This window comes from Lepidochelys kempii, chromosome 2 (genome assembly GCF_965140265.1).
Source record: "Lepidochelys kempii isolate rLepKem1 chromosome 2, rLepKem1.hap2, whole genome shotgun sequence".
Lineage (NCBI taxonomy): Eukaryota > Metazoa > Chordata > Testudines > Cheloniidae > Lepidochelys > Lepidochelys kempii.
The window spans coordinates 268887852-268906071 of NC_133257.1; the positions used below are offsets into that span (position 1 = coordinate 268887852).

Genomic DNA, 18220 nt, shown 5'->3' on the forward strand with positions numbered 1-18220 from the left:
TGATCAGCCCTGCTGTTTTAAGTCTGTAGAGAAGTAAATAGGCTTTCATTTGACCAATATTCCTTAATCCCTTTAGCTGTACAGAGTTTTTAACAGGGGAAACTCCTTGACATTCTTTTAGATGATATTACAGATGCTATTACCTGTCCTTTGGGGGAGAAAGGCGACCCCAGCATACAGCCTTGGTGTTTGGGATGCTAAGGAATGAGGGATCATCACCCTACTCACTACCTAGAAGCTGAATAGGAAGAAGTGGCAGATTTGGGTCCCAACTTCAGACCTAGAAGTTCTGGGGTAACGCTAGCACGAGAGCGCACATGGAAGCCTCTTATGCCTGCCTGTGAACATGCCCATCCAGTACGATCTAAAGGAAGGAGATATGTGATGGAGTTGGAGTTGACTGTGACTGTGAATGCTAATGTTCCATTTGTCCTGTCATTGTAAGGGGATTTGCTGTATGAATATGTAGGGTTAATTCAAGAAGAGGCTGTCCTGCAGAGTAGCTTGCAAAGGGAAGGGCCCAACCCTATGAACACAGGAGAACAGAGAGCCTCACTAAATGTTAAAAGACACAAACTCTCTCAAGCAGCAAGGGAGACAATTAAGGGGAACAGACTGACCTCCAGGCCCAGAGGTTAGGGGTGATGGGAAGCTGGGCCTGACAGGACTCTAGGTAGGATACACATGTGTAGACCTTTTGTTGTTTTAAAATCCTTTCTCTCTCTAAAGCTTTGCTCCTATGACCTAAGCAATACTTTTGCTTTAAGCAGGGTTATTGTATCACTCTATGCTTGGGTAATGCTGACAGACCCTAGTCATCAGCGGGCGGGCTTGAACCGGGGACCTCTGGAGCTTAGTGCATGAGCCTCTACCATATGAGCTAAAAGCTAGCTGACTGGTAGCTAAGGTTCCAGAGCAGACTCATTTAACTTTCTCCGTAAGCGATCTCGGTGCCACTAGATGGGACAAAACACCACACCCAGGAGGTGAGTGGGTTACATACATCCCCTAGCTGAGGAACCTCCTGAGCTTCAGAGTCTTCCCAGTCGAAATCCTGGACAAGCCCCCACTTGTAATGCTGACAGATACCGGGTGGTCAGCGGGGGGGATTGAACAAGGGACATCTGGAGCTTAGTGCATAAGCCTCTACCGCAGGAGCTAGAAGCCAACTGGTGGATAGCTCAGGCTGTCGAGCAGACTCATTTTCTCTCTCTCTCTCTAAGTGGTCTCGGTGCCACTAGATGGGACAGAACCCCACCCCCAAGAGGTGTGTGAGTTACGCTTTGTCACAGACTCCCGAAGAGGATCAAGTGCAGGGGCCCAAACTCAGTCAGGCCTTCAGGGTCAGAATGATTTTGCAGCCCAGGGCTCAGCCTGCGAGTGGGAGAACAATGGGCTTCCACCCTGGGAATGGTGAAGACACCAGGCCTGAGACCTGACGGGTGCTCTCAGAAAGACCAGGAAAGGGACGGAGGTGCAGCTGACCCTGACAGTGAGGACCTCACTCAAGGTGTCCCCAGACCTTGCTTCTTTCAGCTGCCCTGGTGACCAGGAGACTTGGGATTGGAAGGAGAGGGAGAGGGACATGGACAGTGATTTGCTTCCTCATGCACTGGTCCAAGCATATGGATCCCCCAGCCAGCAAAAGCCACTCCTTGGGGTTGGACCAAACCATAGCAGCTATATCGTCAGATCAACCTGCTGAACCCTGTGAAACAGCCTTGCAAGATGCTCATTTGCTGGGGCTGTGAACAGGGAACAAGATGTGACCCATATCTGTACATGATCTTGCTGCATACAGTCTGGGACCTTGCTCATCTCATGTCCTACACAGACAGCAAGCACAGGAGCTGCTGCCTCTGTCTGAGTGCAAGTGTCCCTCGTGTACAAGCCTGTACTCCCCCTTGTTTCCTAGGCTGTTGGGGACATCCACTGGTGCCTCCTACATGGGGACATGGGTGAGAAAGAGACTGGTGCATATCTGTCGCCGCTGTGCCAGGTTGCAGCCCCTCTTCTGCTTCTTTCTGAGCTTCTGTCTGAACTTTTCTCCTCACATTTTTATCGTTGGACACCTTTTCCTGGGCCTCGTCAAATTCTGGGACCTTGTGCATCTCCTCTTGACACTGGCCAAGCTGAACACCTAAGTCCAGGAGGAGGAAGCTTAGTCAAGGGGCGTCTTTCTGCACTTGTGAGGCCTGTTTCCTGAGGCTCGCACATTCTCATATCTGGGCAGAATTCCTCTGGTTGGTGTTCATTGATTCCCTTGCACCAGTGTTCATTAGCTGGGGTTGTCTGGTCATGTCCCCCCACAAACCTGTTTTAAACATGTGTCAAGGTTCCTCCCTCACTCTGAACTCTAGGGTACAGATGTGGGGACCTGCATGAAAACCTCCTAAGCTTACTTTTAGCAGCTTAGGTTAAAACTTCCCCAAGGTACAAATTAATTTTACCCTTTGCCCTTGGAATTTCCACTGCCACCACCAAACTTTAACTGGGTTTACTAGGAAACGTAGTTTGGACACATCTTTCCCCCCCAAAATCCTCCCAACCCTTGCACCCCACTTCCTGGGGAAGATTTGGTAAAAATCCTCACCAATTTGCATTGGTGACCACAGACCCAAACCCTTGTATCTTAGAACAATGAAAAAGCATTCAGTTTCCATACAAGAAGACTTTTAATAGAGGTAAAGGAATCACCTCTGTAAAATCAGGATGGTAGATACCTTACAGGGTAATTAGATTCAAAACATAGAGAATCCCTGTAGGCAAAACCTTAAGTTACAAAAAAGACACACAGACAGGGACAGTCATTCTATTCAACACAGCTCTTTTCTCAGCCATTTAAAGAAATCATAATCTAACATATACCTAACTAGATTACTTACTAAAAGTTCTAAGACTCCATTCCTGTTCTGTCCCCGGCAAAAGCAGCATACAGACAGCACCAGACCCTTTGTTTTTCTCCCTCCTCCCAGCTTTTGAAAGTATCTTGTCTCCTCATTGGTCATTTTGGTCAGGTGCCAATGAGGTTACCTTTAGCTTCTTAACCATTTATAGGTGAGAGGATTTTTCCTCTGGCCAGGAGGGATATAAAAGGGGTTTACCCTTCCCTTTATATTTATGACAACATGTAAACCCACATCCACCCCTACCCTTTTTTCCCCTTTGCCCCATTTAGCAGACCCCTGTGTCTTTGTGTCTCCTCCCCTCTATGGAGAGGAGGTGTGACAAGGTGTGCCCTGTGGGAGCCAGCTGAGGTCACCCAATTAGGTTGAACTGTAAAGAGAACAGGGTGGACAAACTCCAAAATCTGGTGGATATTCCAATATTTAGATTTACCAAGCCAGCACAAAACAGCTTCTATATTACCTCATTAGTTACTCAGAAATTCAAACCATGCAGTTTCCTTCAAGTGCCCAGCCTCAGGCCTCCATCCAGGTACCCATGTCAAAATATGATGATGATTACTGAAAATCTTATTTCATCATATAAAATAAAAGGTTCTTCTGATCCCAAAGGACCAGGCACATGCCCAGGTCAAATTATAACATAGATCTTACCCAAAATATAGGCTTATAGCCAATTCTTATTAACTGAACTAAAATTTATTAAAAGAGAAAAGAGAGTGTATTGGTTAAAAGATCAATATACGTACAGACATGAGTTCAATTCTTAAGATTCAGATACATAGCAGAGATGAAGAAATTTATTTAAGGTTTCAGAGTAGCAGCCATGTTAGTCTGTATTCACAAAAAGAAAAGGAGGACTTGTGGCACCTTAGAGACTCACCAATTTATTTGAGCATAAGCTTTCGTGAGCTACAGCTCACTTCATCGGATGCATAAAAGTGGAAAATGCAATGAGGATGTTTTTATACACACAGACCATGAAAAAATGGGTGTTTATCACTTCAGAAGGTTTTCTTCCTCCACCCCACTCTCCTGCTGGTAATAGCTTATCTAAAGTGATCACTCTCCTTACAATGTGTATGATAATCAAGGTGGGCCATTTCCAGCACAAATCCAGGGTTTAGCAAGAACGTCTGAGGAATGGGGGGGGTAGGAAAAAACAAGGGGAAATAGGTTACCTTGCATAATGACTTAGCCACTCCCAGTCTCTATTCAAGCCGAAGTTAATTGTATCCAATTTGCAAATTAATTCCAATTCAGCAGTCTCTCGCTGGACTCTGGTTTTGAAGTTTTTCTGTTGTAATATTGCAACTTTCATGTCTGTAATCGCGTGACCAGCAGGAGAGTGGGGTGGGGGGAGAGAAAAGAGAGCAGGAGAGTGGGGTGGGGGGGAGAGAAAACCTGGATTTGTGCTGGAAATGGCCCACCTTGATTATCATACACATTGTAAGGAGAGTGATCACTTTAGATAAGCTATTACCAGCAGGAGAGTGGGGTGGAGGGAGAAAACCTTTTGAAGTGATAAACACCCATTTTTTCATGGTCTGTGTGTATAAAAACATCCTCACTGCATTTTCCACTTTTATGCATCTGATGAAGTGAGCTGTAGCTCACAAAATCTTATGCTCAAATAAATTGGTTAGTCTCTAAGCTGTCACAAGTACTCCTTTTCTTTTTGCGAATACAGACCAACACGGCTGCTTCTCTGAAACCTGTCATTATGCAAGTTTTCTTTAGCAAGGGCTAAAGAGGTTCGGAGGGTGTTTTGTAGGTTGGTTACAAAGTCCAGAATTTTAGTTCCTGGAGAAGGTATAAATCCCTCCCATTGCTGCTTCACCAACTGCAATGGCCCCTTAACCTCACGGCCATATACAAGTTCAAATGGGGAAAACCCTAAACTGGGATGTGGTACAGCTCTGTAGGCAAAGAGCAACTGCTGCAGCACTAGGTCCCAATCATTGGAGTGCTCATTTACAAATTTATGTATCATGGCTGCCAAAGTTCCGTTAAACTTCTCCACCATGCCATTTGTTTGATGATGGTAAGGAGTGGCAACCAAGTGATTTACCCCATGAGCTTCCCAAAGGTTTTCCATAGTTCCTGACAGGAAATTAGTCCCTGCATCTGTGAGGATGTCGGAGGGCCAACCTACCCTGGCAAAAATGTCTGCTAGTGCCTGACACACACTTTTAGCCCTGGTGTTGCTTAGAGCTACTGCTTCCAGCCATCGAGTGGCAAAATCCATGAAAGTCAGTATGTACTGCTTTCCTCTGGGTGTCTTTTTTGGAAAAGGACCCAGAATATCCACAGCTACTCGCTGAAATGGAACTTCAATGATGGGAGTGGCTGGAGAGGGGCTTTGACCTGGTCTTGGGGTTTTCCCACTCTTTGGCATACTTCACAAGACCGGACATAGGTAGAAACATCCTTGCCCATTCCCTCCCAGTGGAATGACCCCCCCAAATGGTCTTTGGTCCTGTTCACCCCAGCATGGCCACTAGGGTGATTGTGGGCTAAGCTCAAGAGCCTGGCCCGGTATTTAGTTGGAACTACCAACTTTCTCTGAGGATGCCAGTCTTCCTGGTGTCCACCAGAAAGAGTTTCCTTGTATAAAAGTCCTCTTTCTACAACCAACCTGGACGGGTCACTGGGGCAAGGTGGGTTGCTGGAGAATGGAGTGGTGGGACGATAAGGGGTCTGGACGGTTCTTTGGGAGGTAGGTGGGGCTTTGGCCGGCCCCCGGTAATAGGGTGTGGTCTGGGGTTGTACCTTCTGGTCTCCGCTCCAACTGCGACCAGTTTTCTTCTTCTCTGCCACCTCCACCCATCTGGCTCCAATCTCTCTTGCCTCGATTACTGTTTTGGGCTTCCCATCTAGGATGTATCTTTCTATTTCCTCAGGAACACCCTCTAAGAATTGTTCCATTTGCATTAGGAAGGGCAAATTTACTGGAGATTCAACACTTGCTCCTGATATCCAGGCATCCCAATGTTTCACAATGTGGTAGGCATGTTGGGTAAATGACACGTCTGGTTTCAACCTTAGGGCTCTGAACCTCCGACGAGAATGCTCGGGTGTTATCCCCATTCTGACTCTTGCCTTGGATTTAAATGGTTCATACTTGTTCATGTGTTCTTTAGGCATTTCAGCCGCCACCTCAGCTAAGGGTCCACTGAGCTGCGGCCTCAGCTCTACCATGTATTGGTCGGTAGAGATGCTGTACCCAAGGCAGGCCCTTTCAAAGTTTTCTATGAAGGCCTCAGTATCATCGCCTGCCTTGTAGGTGGGGAACTTTCTGGGATGGGAAGTGGTACCTGGAGAAGGATTGCTAGGCTTTGTTGGTATATTCTGCTGAGCCTTTACCTTCTCCATCTCCAGTGCATGCTTCCTCTCTTTTTCCCTCTCCTCCTCCACATGCTTCCTCTCTTTTTCCTTCTCTTCCTTCTCCAGCCGCATGAGCTCTATCTGTCTTTCATGTTCCTTTTGTTTTTCCTGAGCCTGAAATCTGGCTAATTCCAGCTTTTGTTGAGCCGTGGAATCTGTCATCCTAACCTCTCTGTTTTTAACTAACTTTACACCCGAGGTTTAGAAATAAACAAACAAAACTTGGCTGTAAAATTTTGCTGTGCTGGAATAGGATACCTATTCTCTGATAATGATTGTCAGCCTACAGAAAAAGACAATTCCCTTGTCTCTGCTCTGGCCCCAAATTAAATCAAAAAACCTCCAACTACTTGGAAACCTGCTTACCAGCAGCCTAAAGGAAAGAAAATTCCTTTTCAAACTGGTGCTCCTTGTAAAAAAAGTCAAAATCCTAAAAAAAACAAAACAAAAAAAAAACAAAAAACCCTGCCACCTTTGTCTCCAGGCAAATGGGTAGAACATCGCCTCCCCCCCGTTTACTTTTAGGAAAAATAAAAAAAAACTCTGGGTTGGCTCTAGACTGTTCTCAATGGTAGCAGATGACAGAACGAGGAGTAATGGTCTCAAGTTGCAGTGGGGGAGGTTTAGACTGGATATTAGGAAAAACTTTTTCACTAAGAGGGTGGTGAAACACTGGAATGCGTTACCTAGGGAGGTGGTAGAATCTCCTTCCTTAGAGGTTTTTAAGGTCAGGCTTGACAAAGCCCTGGCTGGGATGATTTAACTGGGAATTGGTCCTGCTTCGAGCAGGGGGTTGGACTAGATGACCTTCTGGGGTCCCTTCCAACCCTGATATTCTATGATTCTATGATTCTATGACTGTGAATTTCCCTGCAGGAGTTAAGTACCCTGCCTCCAGGGAAAGAAAACCTGCAATTCACAAAGATAATCCCCTTTTGTTTCTGCTCTGGCCCCAAAGCAGAGAAAAATCTAGCTGCTTTCCAGCAGCTCCAAAGGAAAAAAAAATTCCTTTTTTAAAATCTGTATTTCTAGTTCAAAAAATCTCAAATTGATCTCAAAATTATTTCAGCTTAATCCCACCACTCTGCCACCATGTCAAGGTTCCCCCCTCACTCTGAACTCTAGGGTACAGATGTGGGGACCTGCATGAAAACCTCCTAAGCTTACTTTTACCAGCTTAGGTTAAAACTTCCCCAAGGTACAAAATATTCCACCCGTTGTCCTTGGATTGGCCGCTACCACCACCAAACTAATACTGGTTACTGGGGAAGAGCTGTTTGGACACGTCTTTCCCCCCAGAATCCTCCCAACCCTTGCACCCCACTTCCTGGGAAAGGTTTGGTAAAAATCCTCACCAATTTGCATAGGTGACCACAGACCAAAACCCTTGGATCTGAGAACAATGAAAAAGCATTCAGTTTTCTTACAAGAAGACTTTTAATAGAAATAGAAGTAAATAGAAGTAAAGGAATCATCCCTGTAAAATCAGGATGGTAGATACCTTACAGGGTAATTAGATTCAAAACGTAGAGAATCCCTCTAGGCAAAACCTTAAGTTACAAAAAAGACACACAGACAGAAATAGTCATTCTATTCAGCACAATTCTTTTCTCAGCCATTTAAAGAAATCATAATCTAACACATACCTAGCTAGATTACTTACTAAAAGTTCTAAGACTCCATTCCTGGTCTATCCCCGGTAAAGACCAGCATATAGACAGACACAGACCCTTTGTTTCTCTCCCTCCTCCCAGCTTTTGAAAGTATCTTGTCTCCTCATTGGTCATTTTGGTCAGGTGCCAGCGAGGTTACCTTTAGCTTCTTAACCCTTTACAGGTGAGAGGATTTTTCCTCTAGCCAGGAGGGATTTTAAAGGGGTTTACCCTTCCCTTTATATTTATGACACTGGGTGTAAACTAATTAAGGTGGTGAGATATAATTGGTTACATAATCATGTTATAATATGTTAGGATTGGTTCGTTAAATTTCAGGAAAATGATTGGTTAAGGTATAGCTAAGCAGAACTCAAGTTTTACTATATAGGCTGCAGTCAATCAGGAAGTAAGGGGGGAGGAAATGGGAACCGGGAATGGGGGTGGGGAAATTGGAATCATGTTTTGCTAAGGGATGGGTACAGGGACACAGGTAAGGCTCTGTGTTGTCAGAGCTGGGAAGGGGAACCATAAGTAAGGAAACCGGAATCATGCTTGCTGGAAGTTCACCCCAATAAACATCGAATTGTTTGCACCTTTGGACTTCGGGTATTGTTGCTCTCTGTTCATGCGAGAAGGACCAGGGAAGTAAGTGGGTGAAGGAATAAACCCCCTAACATGTTCAGGTTTCCCCTCTGTACAATGGGATTAATGATGCTTCCCTCTTTGTGATCTGATGAAAAGAGTTAGCTATTATCATTATTACCTGGCCACCACAGCATCTCAGCTGCACACCCACATGATAATTACAGCTGCCTCAATAACCACTGTCCCCTACCAACAATATTTCTCTGTTAAAAAAAACACCCCAGGACATTCACTGACAAAAACCTTCATTAGTACAGTGAAAATTGACCAGTGGTTTGATGTGCCCTTCTAGAACACCGAGTTTAGCATAACTCAAGCTTATGAAATCCAGGAAACACAGAGTTACATGCCCATGCAGGATACCTGCTCGTGCAACCTTAACTCTCCCCTCTATGAGAGAGGCCCCAATACACACATAACACATAACGCTGCTTTTGCCCTGTACTGAACAGGAGCTACATACACCTGCCCGGCACTCACACACTTAGCGTACTCCACAGAAAGAACATCACAGCTGCTAAATTTTAAAATCCTTTCACCCTTGTGCACACAATGTCATCTCACACTGTACCGTCACTTACCCTTCACTGAACAGACAGACCACAATCTTCTCCCAGCTCACTGTGGCTAACCCCCATGAGCTTGTATATCTTACAAACTAAAATGAGACATGTATGGCTCTAGGGGCAGGGACTGCCTTCTTACTGCATGTTTGCAGAGCATCCAGCACAATAAGGCCCCAATGCTTGATTGGAGCCCTTAGATGCTAATAAAATACAAATAAATATACATAAAACAGTGTATTAGCATTAATTTGATTGTATTTTGGTGTTTCCAAACTGTAGCTACATACAACAAATAACTTTTTTTCGGGGGTAGAGGGCATGTGAGGGTGTAGCAGAGGCAAAAGGGGGAGGATGGGCATATGGGAACAAATTAGGGATGAAAACAAGGGAAAGTGGTAGGGAAGAAGGATAGAGGCAATGGTGGGGTGCAGTGATATTGCAGAGCAGGTGGCATTATTGGCAGTGGGGTGGGTTGTTTATGCATAGTGATTGAAGTAGGTTTCAGAGTCCAAAATGGGAAATCCAAAAGGTTCGTTATCACATGGCAGGTTGTGAAGGTTCTGGTCCCTGGCTCCCTGCTATTGGCTGATGATGGCTACAGTTGCTTCCAGGGGATAAGCCTTTTACACCTTGTCCTGGAGGCTGCCCCAATGGTACAGGCCCCTTCCTCCATAGATCAGTGGAAGGTGGGAGCTGCTGGGCCTCGGTCATTACTCTTACAGCCAGGGTCTCCTCAACATGTTGTGTAATCTAGTAGTCATAGCCTCTCTCTTGGGTGTCTTTTGTTTTGCCATCTGCTCTCTCAGTTTTTCTTCAACCTTCCTGTGCTTTTCTTCAGTTCCTCCATCCACCATACGCTCCACCTCAGAATACAGCTCATTGGTGTAGCATCTGCCTCCATTCTCCTCCACCATTTTCTCAGTTATTTCCATCAGCTCATTAACCTGTTCGTCCCTCTCTGCTCCAGTTGCTTTGTTGTTGAAAGCGCAGTACCGGTTCTTACACTCTTGAATCAGCTCCTTAAGATTTTTGTTATCTGAGTTTGTCACATAGTCCCTCAGTGAGTCACCGCCTAAATCTTCTTTCCGGGTGAACAGGACAATCGTGTTCCTCTTAGCTTCGACTCCAAAAATCTCCCATACTCGCTTCACTGCTTCCTTGTCTTCTTCAGTGTAATGGCCCAGCTGAGTCACCAGCACCAGAGCATGAGGGCCTGGGGCAGAGAGCAGGATACAATGACTGATCTCTCGATAGGTTTCTGTGTCACTGGCCTCTGGAGAAAATACATCAGGCATATCGATAACCACAACTTCCTTCCCGTTCCAGCTCATGCTCCCTGTACTGCAAGCCTCGGTTACTGGCTTTGCCCCCAGTTTGGACTCAAACACTTTGTTGCCAAGGATGGTGTTTCCCGTTGCACTTTTCCCAGCTCCTTCCTTACCAACAAGGATGAATTTTAATTTGATGTGGCTGCTTTCTTGTGCACCTGTTGGGAAGAATTTTGACAGATTTACTATGTTATTGCATGTATAATAAAGTAAAGATGGTGGGTTTAAGATTTCTCTTAATTAAAACAAATATTTATATAAACTTGCATTAAAACTACAGGCTGCCTGAGTTTCAAGATTTGGGTCTGGATTTGAAACCTCCCTGTGTTTGAATTCAGATCAGAATTCAGGTCGAGGTCACTGGAGCATCCCAGTGCTTTGATACAAATGGATTTTAAGTCACATGTGAAAGGTGCTGCTCTCACCACTATGGTGTCAGAGCTGAGCAGCCAGTTGGCATTTGACATCATCACAGAACTGTGACACAAAAAATATGACAGCCTCTTCGGAATACGAGAGCAGAAACAACGGAGGATGTGGTGTGTTAGCATTGACCTGCATGGACTGAGATTTCTGAGGACTTACAAAAGGAATCAAAGGTTTCAGAGTAGCAGCCGTGTTAGTCTGTATTCGCAAAAAGAAAAGGAATACTTGTGGCACCTTAATAAATTTGTTAGTTTCTAAGGTGCCACAAGTACTCCTTTTCTAAAAGGAATCAAAGGGGATTTAGTGTATCATTATTTCCATTAATAGTTGTGTGGGGTCACAGGTGTACATGGCCAGAAGAGATAATCTATGGTAATCTAGTGTGAACTCCTGCATAATGCAAGGCAGAGAATTTCAGCCAGTTACCTTTGTATTGAGCCCAGTAACTTGTGTTTACCTAAAGCACGTTCCAGAAAGGCAACCAGTCTCAATCTGAAACTACCAAGAAACAAGGACTTCCCCACTTCCATTGGGAGCTTGTTCCAATGGTTAATTACACTCACTGTCGAAGCTGTGCCTAATTTCTCAACTGAATTTATCTGGCTTTAACTTTCAGCAGTTGGTTCGTGTTCTGCAAGATTAAAGTGTTCTTTGGCACACAGTAATTTCTCCAAATGAATGTATTTATACCCTTGATACTGATTTTGATAAACTAAACAGATTGAGTCTTTAAATCTCTCACTGTAAGGCATTTTCTCCAGCCCTCAAATCCCTTTTGTAGCTCTTTGCTGCACCCTCACCCACTGTATAACATCCCTTTTCTAATGTGAACGCTAGAACGGGATGCATTTTTGATGAGGTTACAAGTTGAGTTGATAAAAGAAGCTGTATGATGTTTATCCTTAGGCTTCTCTAAGGCGTTGGACTTGGTATTGCATGACATTCTCATGAAAATACTAGAATTATACAACATCACAGCACATGTTAAATGGATTAAAATCTCGTTAATTGACGGATCTCAAAAAGGAGTTTTCAATGGTGAATCATCATCAGATGGGAGTGTTTCTGAGGGGTTTTGTGAGGACTGGGGGTAGGCCCAACATTATTTGATACTTGTATTCAATATCTGGAAGTAAATATAAAAGCACTGAGATAAAAATTGTAGATGACACGAACTCCCAGTCCGACGCTGTGGCAAAAAGGGCTAATGTGATCCTTGGATGTATACACAGGCATAAGGAGGTGATTTTATCCATGTTTATGGCATTTATCAGACTGATCCTGGAATAGTGCGTCCAGTTCTGGTGTCACCTTTTTAAAAAAAAAAGCTGAAAAATGTAGAGGGTACAAAGCACTACCAAAATGATTCAAGGGGTGGAGAAAATGGCAGATGTTAATGACTTAAAAACCTCTAAGGATGGAGATTCCACCGCCTCCCCAGGTAACCCATTCCAGTGCTTCACCACCCTCCTAGTGAAATGGTGTTTCCTAATATCCAACCTAGACCTCCCCAACTGAAACTTGAGACCATTGCTCCTTGTTCTGTCATTTGCCACCACCGAGAACAGCCGAGCTCCATCCTCTTTGGAACCCCCCTTCAGGCAGTTGAAGGCTGCTATCAAATCCCCCCTCACTCTTCTCTTCTGCAGACTAAACAATCCCAGTTCCCTCAGCCTCTCCTCATAAGCCATGTGCCCCAGCCCCCTAATCATTTTCATTGCCCTCCACTGGACTCTCTCTAGTTGTCCCCATCCTTTCTGTAGTTGGTGGGGGGTCCCCAAAACTGGACCAAATACTCAAGATGTGGCCTCACCAGTGGCGAATAGAGGAGAATAATCACTTCCATCGATCTGCTGGCAATGTTCCTCCTAATGCAGCCCAATATGCTGTTATCCTTCTTGGCAACAAGGGCACACTGCTGACTCCTATCCAGCTTCTCATCCACTGTAATCCCCAGGTCCTTTTCTGCAGAACTGCTGCACAGCCAGTCGGTCCCCAGTTTGTAGCGGTGCATGGGATTCTTCCTTCCGAAGTGCAGGACTCTGCACTTGTCCTTGTTGAACCTCATCAGATTTCTTTTGTCCCAATCCTCCAATTTGTCTAGGTCACTCTGAACTCTATCCCTACTCTTCAGCATATCTACCTCTCCCTCCAGCTTAGTGTCATCTGTGAACTTGCTGAATGTTCCATCCATCCCCTCATCCAGATCATCAATTAAGATGTTGAAGAAAACCAGCCCTTGGGGCACTCCACTTGATACCAGCTGCCAACTTGACATCAAGCTGTTTATCACTACCCACTGAGCACCACAATCTAACCAGCTTTCTATCCACCTTGTGGTCGATTTATCGAATCCATACTTTTTTAACTTGCTGGCAAGAATATTGTGGGAGACCGTACCAAAAGCTTTCCTAAAGTCAAGGTATATCACATCCACCACTTTCCCCATATCCACAGAGCCAATTATCTCACCATAGAAGGCAGTCAGGATGGCCAGGCATGAGTTGGCCTTGACGAATCCATGTTGACTGTTCCTGATCACCTTCCTCTCCTCCAAGTGCTTCAAAATGGATTCATTGAGGACCTGCTCCATGATTTTGCTGGGGACTGAGGTGAGACTGACCGGTCTGTAGTTCTCTGGGTTCTCCTTCATCCCTTTTTAAAAGATGGGCATTATATTTGCCTTTTTCCAGTCATCGAGGACCTCCCACAATTGCCACAATTTTTCAAAGATAATGGCCAATGGCTCTGCAATCCCATCAGCTAATTCTCTGAACACCTTCAAATGCATTAGATCCGGACCCATGGACTTGTGCATGTCCAGTTTTTCGAAATAGCCCTTAACCTGTTCTTTCACCACTGAGAGCTGCTCACCTCCTTCCCATACTGTGCTGTCCAGTGCAGCAGTCTGGGGGCTGACCTTGTCTGTGAAGACCGAGGCAAAAAAAGCATTGAGTACTTCAGCTTTTTCTACATCTGTCACTAGGTTGCCTCCCCCATTCAGTAAGGGTCCCACACTTTCCCTGACCTTCTTGTTGCTAACATATCTGTAGAAACCCTTCTTGTTACCCTTCACATCTGTTGCTAGCTGCAACTCCAGTTGTGTTTTGGCCTTCCTGATTACACCCCTGCATGCTCGAGCAATATTTTTATACTCCTCCCTAGTCATCTGTCCAAGTTTCCACTTCTTGTAGCTTCCTTTTTGAGTTTAAGCTCACAGAAGATTTCTCTGTTAAGCCAAGCTGGTTGCCTGCCATATTTGCTATTCTTTCTGCACATCAGGATGGTTTGTTCCTGCACCCTCAATAAGGATTCTTTAAAATACAGGCAGCTCTCCTGGACTCCTTTCCCCCTCATATTAGTCTCCGAAGGGATCCTGCCCATCAGTTCCCTGAGGGAGTCAGAGTATGCTTTGTTGAAATCCAGGGTCCGTATTCTGCTGCTCTCCTTTCTTCCTTTTGTCAGGATTCTGAACTTGACCATCTTATGGTCACTGCTGACCAGGTTGCCATCCACTTCTACTTCCCCTACCAATTCTTCCCTATTTGTGAACAGTAGGTCAAGAGGAGCACGGCCCCTAGCTGGTTCCTCCAGCACTTGCACCAGGAAGTTGGCCCTAACACTCTCCTAAAACTTTGTGGATTTTCTGTGCACTGCTGTATTGTTTTCCCAGCAGATGTCAGAGTGATTCAAGTCCCCCATTAGAACCAGGGCCTGTGATCTGGAAACTTCTGTTAGTTGTCCAAAGAAAGCCTTGTCTACCTTCTCCTGCTGGTCTGGTGGTCTGTAGCAGATACCTTCCACTTCCAGTGGAAGACTTATGAAACTCACTGTGTTGAGCTTACCAATAGAAGATTGAGAGGTGACTTGAGTACAAGTGCCTTCAGGCAGAGAAAACACCAGGTACTAAAGGGCTCTGTAATGTACCAAAGAGAAGCATATAAAGTGCGAATGGCTGGAAGCTAAAGCCAGAGATACTGAAATTAGAAATAAGGCACACATTTACCAGTCAGGATAATTAACCATTGGAACAAGCTACCAAGGGAAGTGGTGGATTCACCATCCCAGCTCTTAAAATATTCAGATCAAGATTCAATGTCTTTCTGGAAGAGATGCTTTAGGCAAACACAAGTTATTGATCTCATTACTGGAGTAAGTGGATGGAATGCTTTTGTCTCTGCTGTACAGGAGCACAGACTAGATGATCTAATGGGTCCTTCTGGGCTTAAAATCTGGGTCTATGAGGTCCTATTCCCATGCCTAAAACTACACCTGTATGTAAGTCATTGAAGCATTGGTGCCTAAGTCAGTAGCGAGTGCAGAACAGATTTCTGAGCGTCACTTACCTTCAGCAGTTTCTTCATTTTCTCTCCCTTTCCTTTCTGGCTGAAAGATTTATAAAAATAAGCAGTTATTTGCAAACATGTTATCAGAGCAAAGAAAAATCATGAATAAGGCTGCAAAAATTCTCCTTGCCATCTCTAAGATTCTTTTTAATGTATTTGTTCAGCAGTGATCAGCCTCTCACTCAAATTGTAATTTTCTGCAATAATTACATGCATCTTCTCTTGAATCATGGTCTTACTGTTCCTTAGAAATGGCTACCCATGAAAAGGTCTTCTGACATATCTGTCAGATCCCAAAACTTGAGACTGGATCAGGATCAGCAGAAACTGCAAAAAATAATGAACAACAAGGGAGATGATCCAGGAAAAGAACAGAGTAAATGGCTTAGAGAAGGTAGGCCAGGCACTTACAGTTATACTAATAATTAAAACATAATCCAACTATTAATAATTAATTAATCCTTAATAAATACCTTGCTCTCATATAGCCTTTTTCATTTGTAGATTTCAAATCACTTTCTAAAGGTGATCAGTGTCATAATTACAGTCCTGGGATTTCAATCTGCTGAAGGGCTGAGTGCCTTTGGCAAGGTGCCAGACCCCTCAGTACTCAGCCCCTCACAAGTCCAGATTCCCCTAAATACCGCAGAACTTTGTTTAGGTCCCATTTGCACAGGAGTAAGTATACTTAAATATGCAAACACAGAGCTAATCTCATTACCATCATTGCTTCCTTCTTCCCTTGTTTTCCCTTTTCCTTGTAGTACTTCTGTATTTCTTTCAGCAGCTTTTCTTCCTGTTCTGCCTCTGTGGCTTTTTGAGCTTTTGACAGCGTTTCTAAAGCTTGATATACAGTCTTGCCTAGTTTTAGATGCATTTCCTTTATTTCCTCTGGCCTTGACTTTAAGCCTTCCTTTATATTTTTATATTTCTCCTTGAAGTGATGTATCATATCTTTTACCTTTTCTTCCTCTAGTTCTCTGTATTTTTTCTCAAGTGCCCTCTCCTGTTGTTCAATCTTCTCTTTGGCATATTTGTACATCTCATTGCTGAAAGATCGGCCTCCATTCCCCTGCACCATTTCCTCAATCACTTTCCTCAGTTCATTAATCTGCTCATCCCTTTCTGTGCCAGTTGCTTTATTGTTGAAAGCGCAGCATCGGTTCCCACAAACTTTAATCAACTTCTGAAGATCTTGGTTATCCAAGTCTCTTATATAATCATTCAGTGAGTCACTTTCTAAGTCTTCTTTCCGGGTGAATAAGACAACCGTGTACCTCATCGCTTCAGCCCCAAAAATCTCTCGTATTCGCCTGACTGCTGCCATATCGTCTTCAATGTAACAGCCCAGCTGTGTAACCAGCACCAGAGCATGGGGGCCTGGGCAGGAGAGCATGGTACAGCGAGCGATCTCACAGGCAGATGCTTCAACAGGGGCCTTTGTATCAAAAATATCAGGAGTATCGATAACCACAACCTCCCTCCCATCCCATGTTACCCTCCCTTTAGCACAAGTCTCAGTTACTGACTTTACGCTGAGCTTGGACTCAAACTTTCTCACGCCAAGGATGGTGTTTCCTGTCGCACTTTTCCCAGCTCCACTTTTACCAACGAGGACAATTCTCAGTTCACGTCCTCCAGGGTCTTGACCATCAGCATGAGAATCTGTGGGAAACAAATGAGATTCAGAACATCATTGCACAGGTAATAAGGTAGCGACAGACAGACTGGAGCTGTGAGGATAACTGTTAATGGATACTTCAGCTCAACTCTCTTGCCTCTGTTTTCTGTCAGTGAATTGTGTGCAAACAGACTGATTTTCTTTCAGTTTTATTCAGAATTATTCACTGAATATTTCCTCCAAATAATATTTTATCTGTAGTTTCCTCTTTTTGTACAAGTAGCACATTGCAACAATTCAATATTCAAAATTTCACTTTCACAGAACACATGAGTAACATGGTGTTGTTACCCCTTTTTAGCCTGAGCCATTAGCCAATATGTGAGGCCATGCGGGTCCTTTCTAGTTGGAGGAGAAACTGCTAAGATTGTGGAACTGGATCCCCCCACTTAAACATCTCCCCACATGACCTTACATCACAGAGTTTTTGTCAGAGGCTGCCCTCACATTTGCTCTAGCAAAGTTATGAACTCTTTCTATTCTGGGTTGTAGGTGTAGGGTTTCTACATAGTCCAGATGGTTCAAATCCCTCTGTTCCTCTTCAGGGACTCCATTCTAGAGGTTTGCTGGGGTGCTGAGCTCCTGCCCAAACATGAGGAGTTCTGGGGTACACTTCAAACTCTCATAGCCTGCTGTTCTATCAGCCATCACAAGGAATGGGACATGCTGGTCTCCATCCATTTGGTGTGTTGTTCAACAGTAGCCAGCTGAGCCCACAGCATCCTATTGAACCTTCCCCGCCCACCTCCAAAAGACTGTGTGTGTGCTGGGGTGGGGTGAGTTGGGAATCCTTAGACTCTCACAGACCTGCTGAAACACTTTGGAGTCACAGTTTCTCCTTTGATCCATGCAGTGGCAGATTAGCCAGTGGGCCCCTGGGCCCCATCCAATTAGGGGACCCCGGAAAAATGGGCACCCCACCCCCAGCAGACAAGTGCTGGGGCAGGTCAGGGGAAGTCTTCGCGCCCTGCCCCTACTCCCTGGAAGCAGTGCCAGACGGAGTGGGGGAAGCCCATGTGCCCCAACCCCGCTCTGCTCCCTGGCAGGAGCTCCAGGTGGCAGGGGATGCCCCAACACCGGGACCCCGGCTGCAGCCATAAGACCGGAGGAGCTCTAGCTCCCTGTTTTTGCCTCAGGGCTGGGGAAGCTGTCACTTTCTGCTGCGGCCCCAGGGAGCAAACGGGGGGCTGCAGTGTGGGGGTGCAGAATGGGGCGGGGCCATGGGTAGAACAAGGGCGGGGCCGTCGGGGAAGGGAGAGAACGGTGTGAGGCCCTGGGCA

The 18220-nt window shown here is 45.1% G+C and overlaps 1 protein-coding gene across 1 annotated transcript; it reads right to left on the reverse strand.

Annotated features, from left to right (window-relative positions):
- Positions 1-9472: 9472 nt before the first annotated feature.
- On the reverse strand, positions 9473-16719 carry LOC140905794 (GTPase IMAP family member 1-like). The gene is made up of 3 exons (XM_073329282.1): positions 15981-16719; positions 15260-15299; positions 9473-10645 (listed from the first exon to the last, which is right to left on the reverse strand). The coding sequence occupies exons 1-3, from the start codon at positions 16653-16655 to the stop codon at positions 9876-9878; spliced, it is 1485 nt and encodes a 494-aa protein (XP_073185383.1). The 5' UTR covers positions 16656-16719; the 3' UTR covers positions 9473-9875.
- Between the last annotated feature and the right edge of the window lie 1501 nt (positions 16720-18220).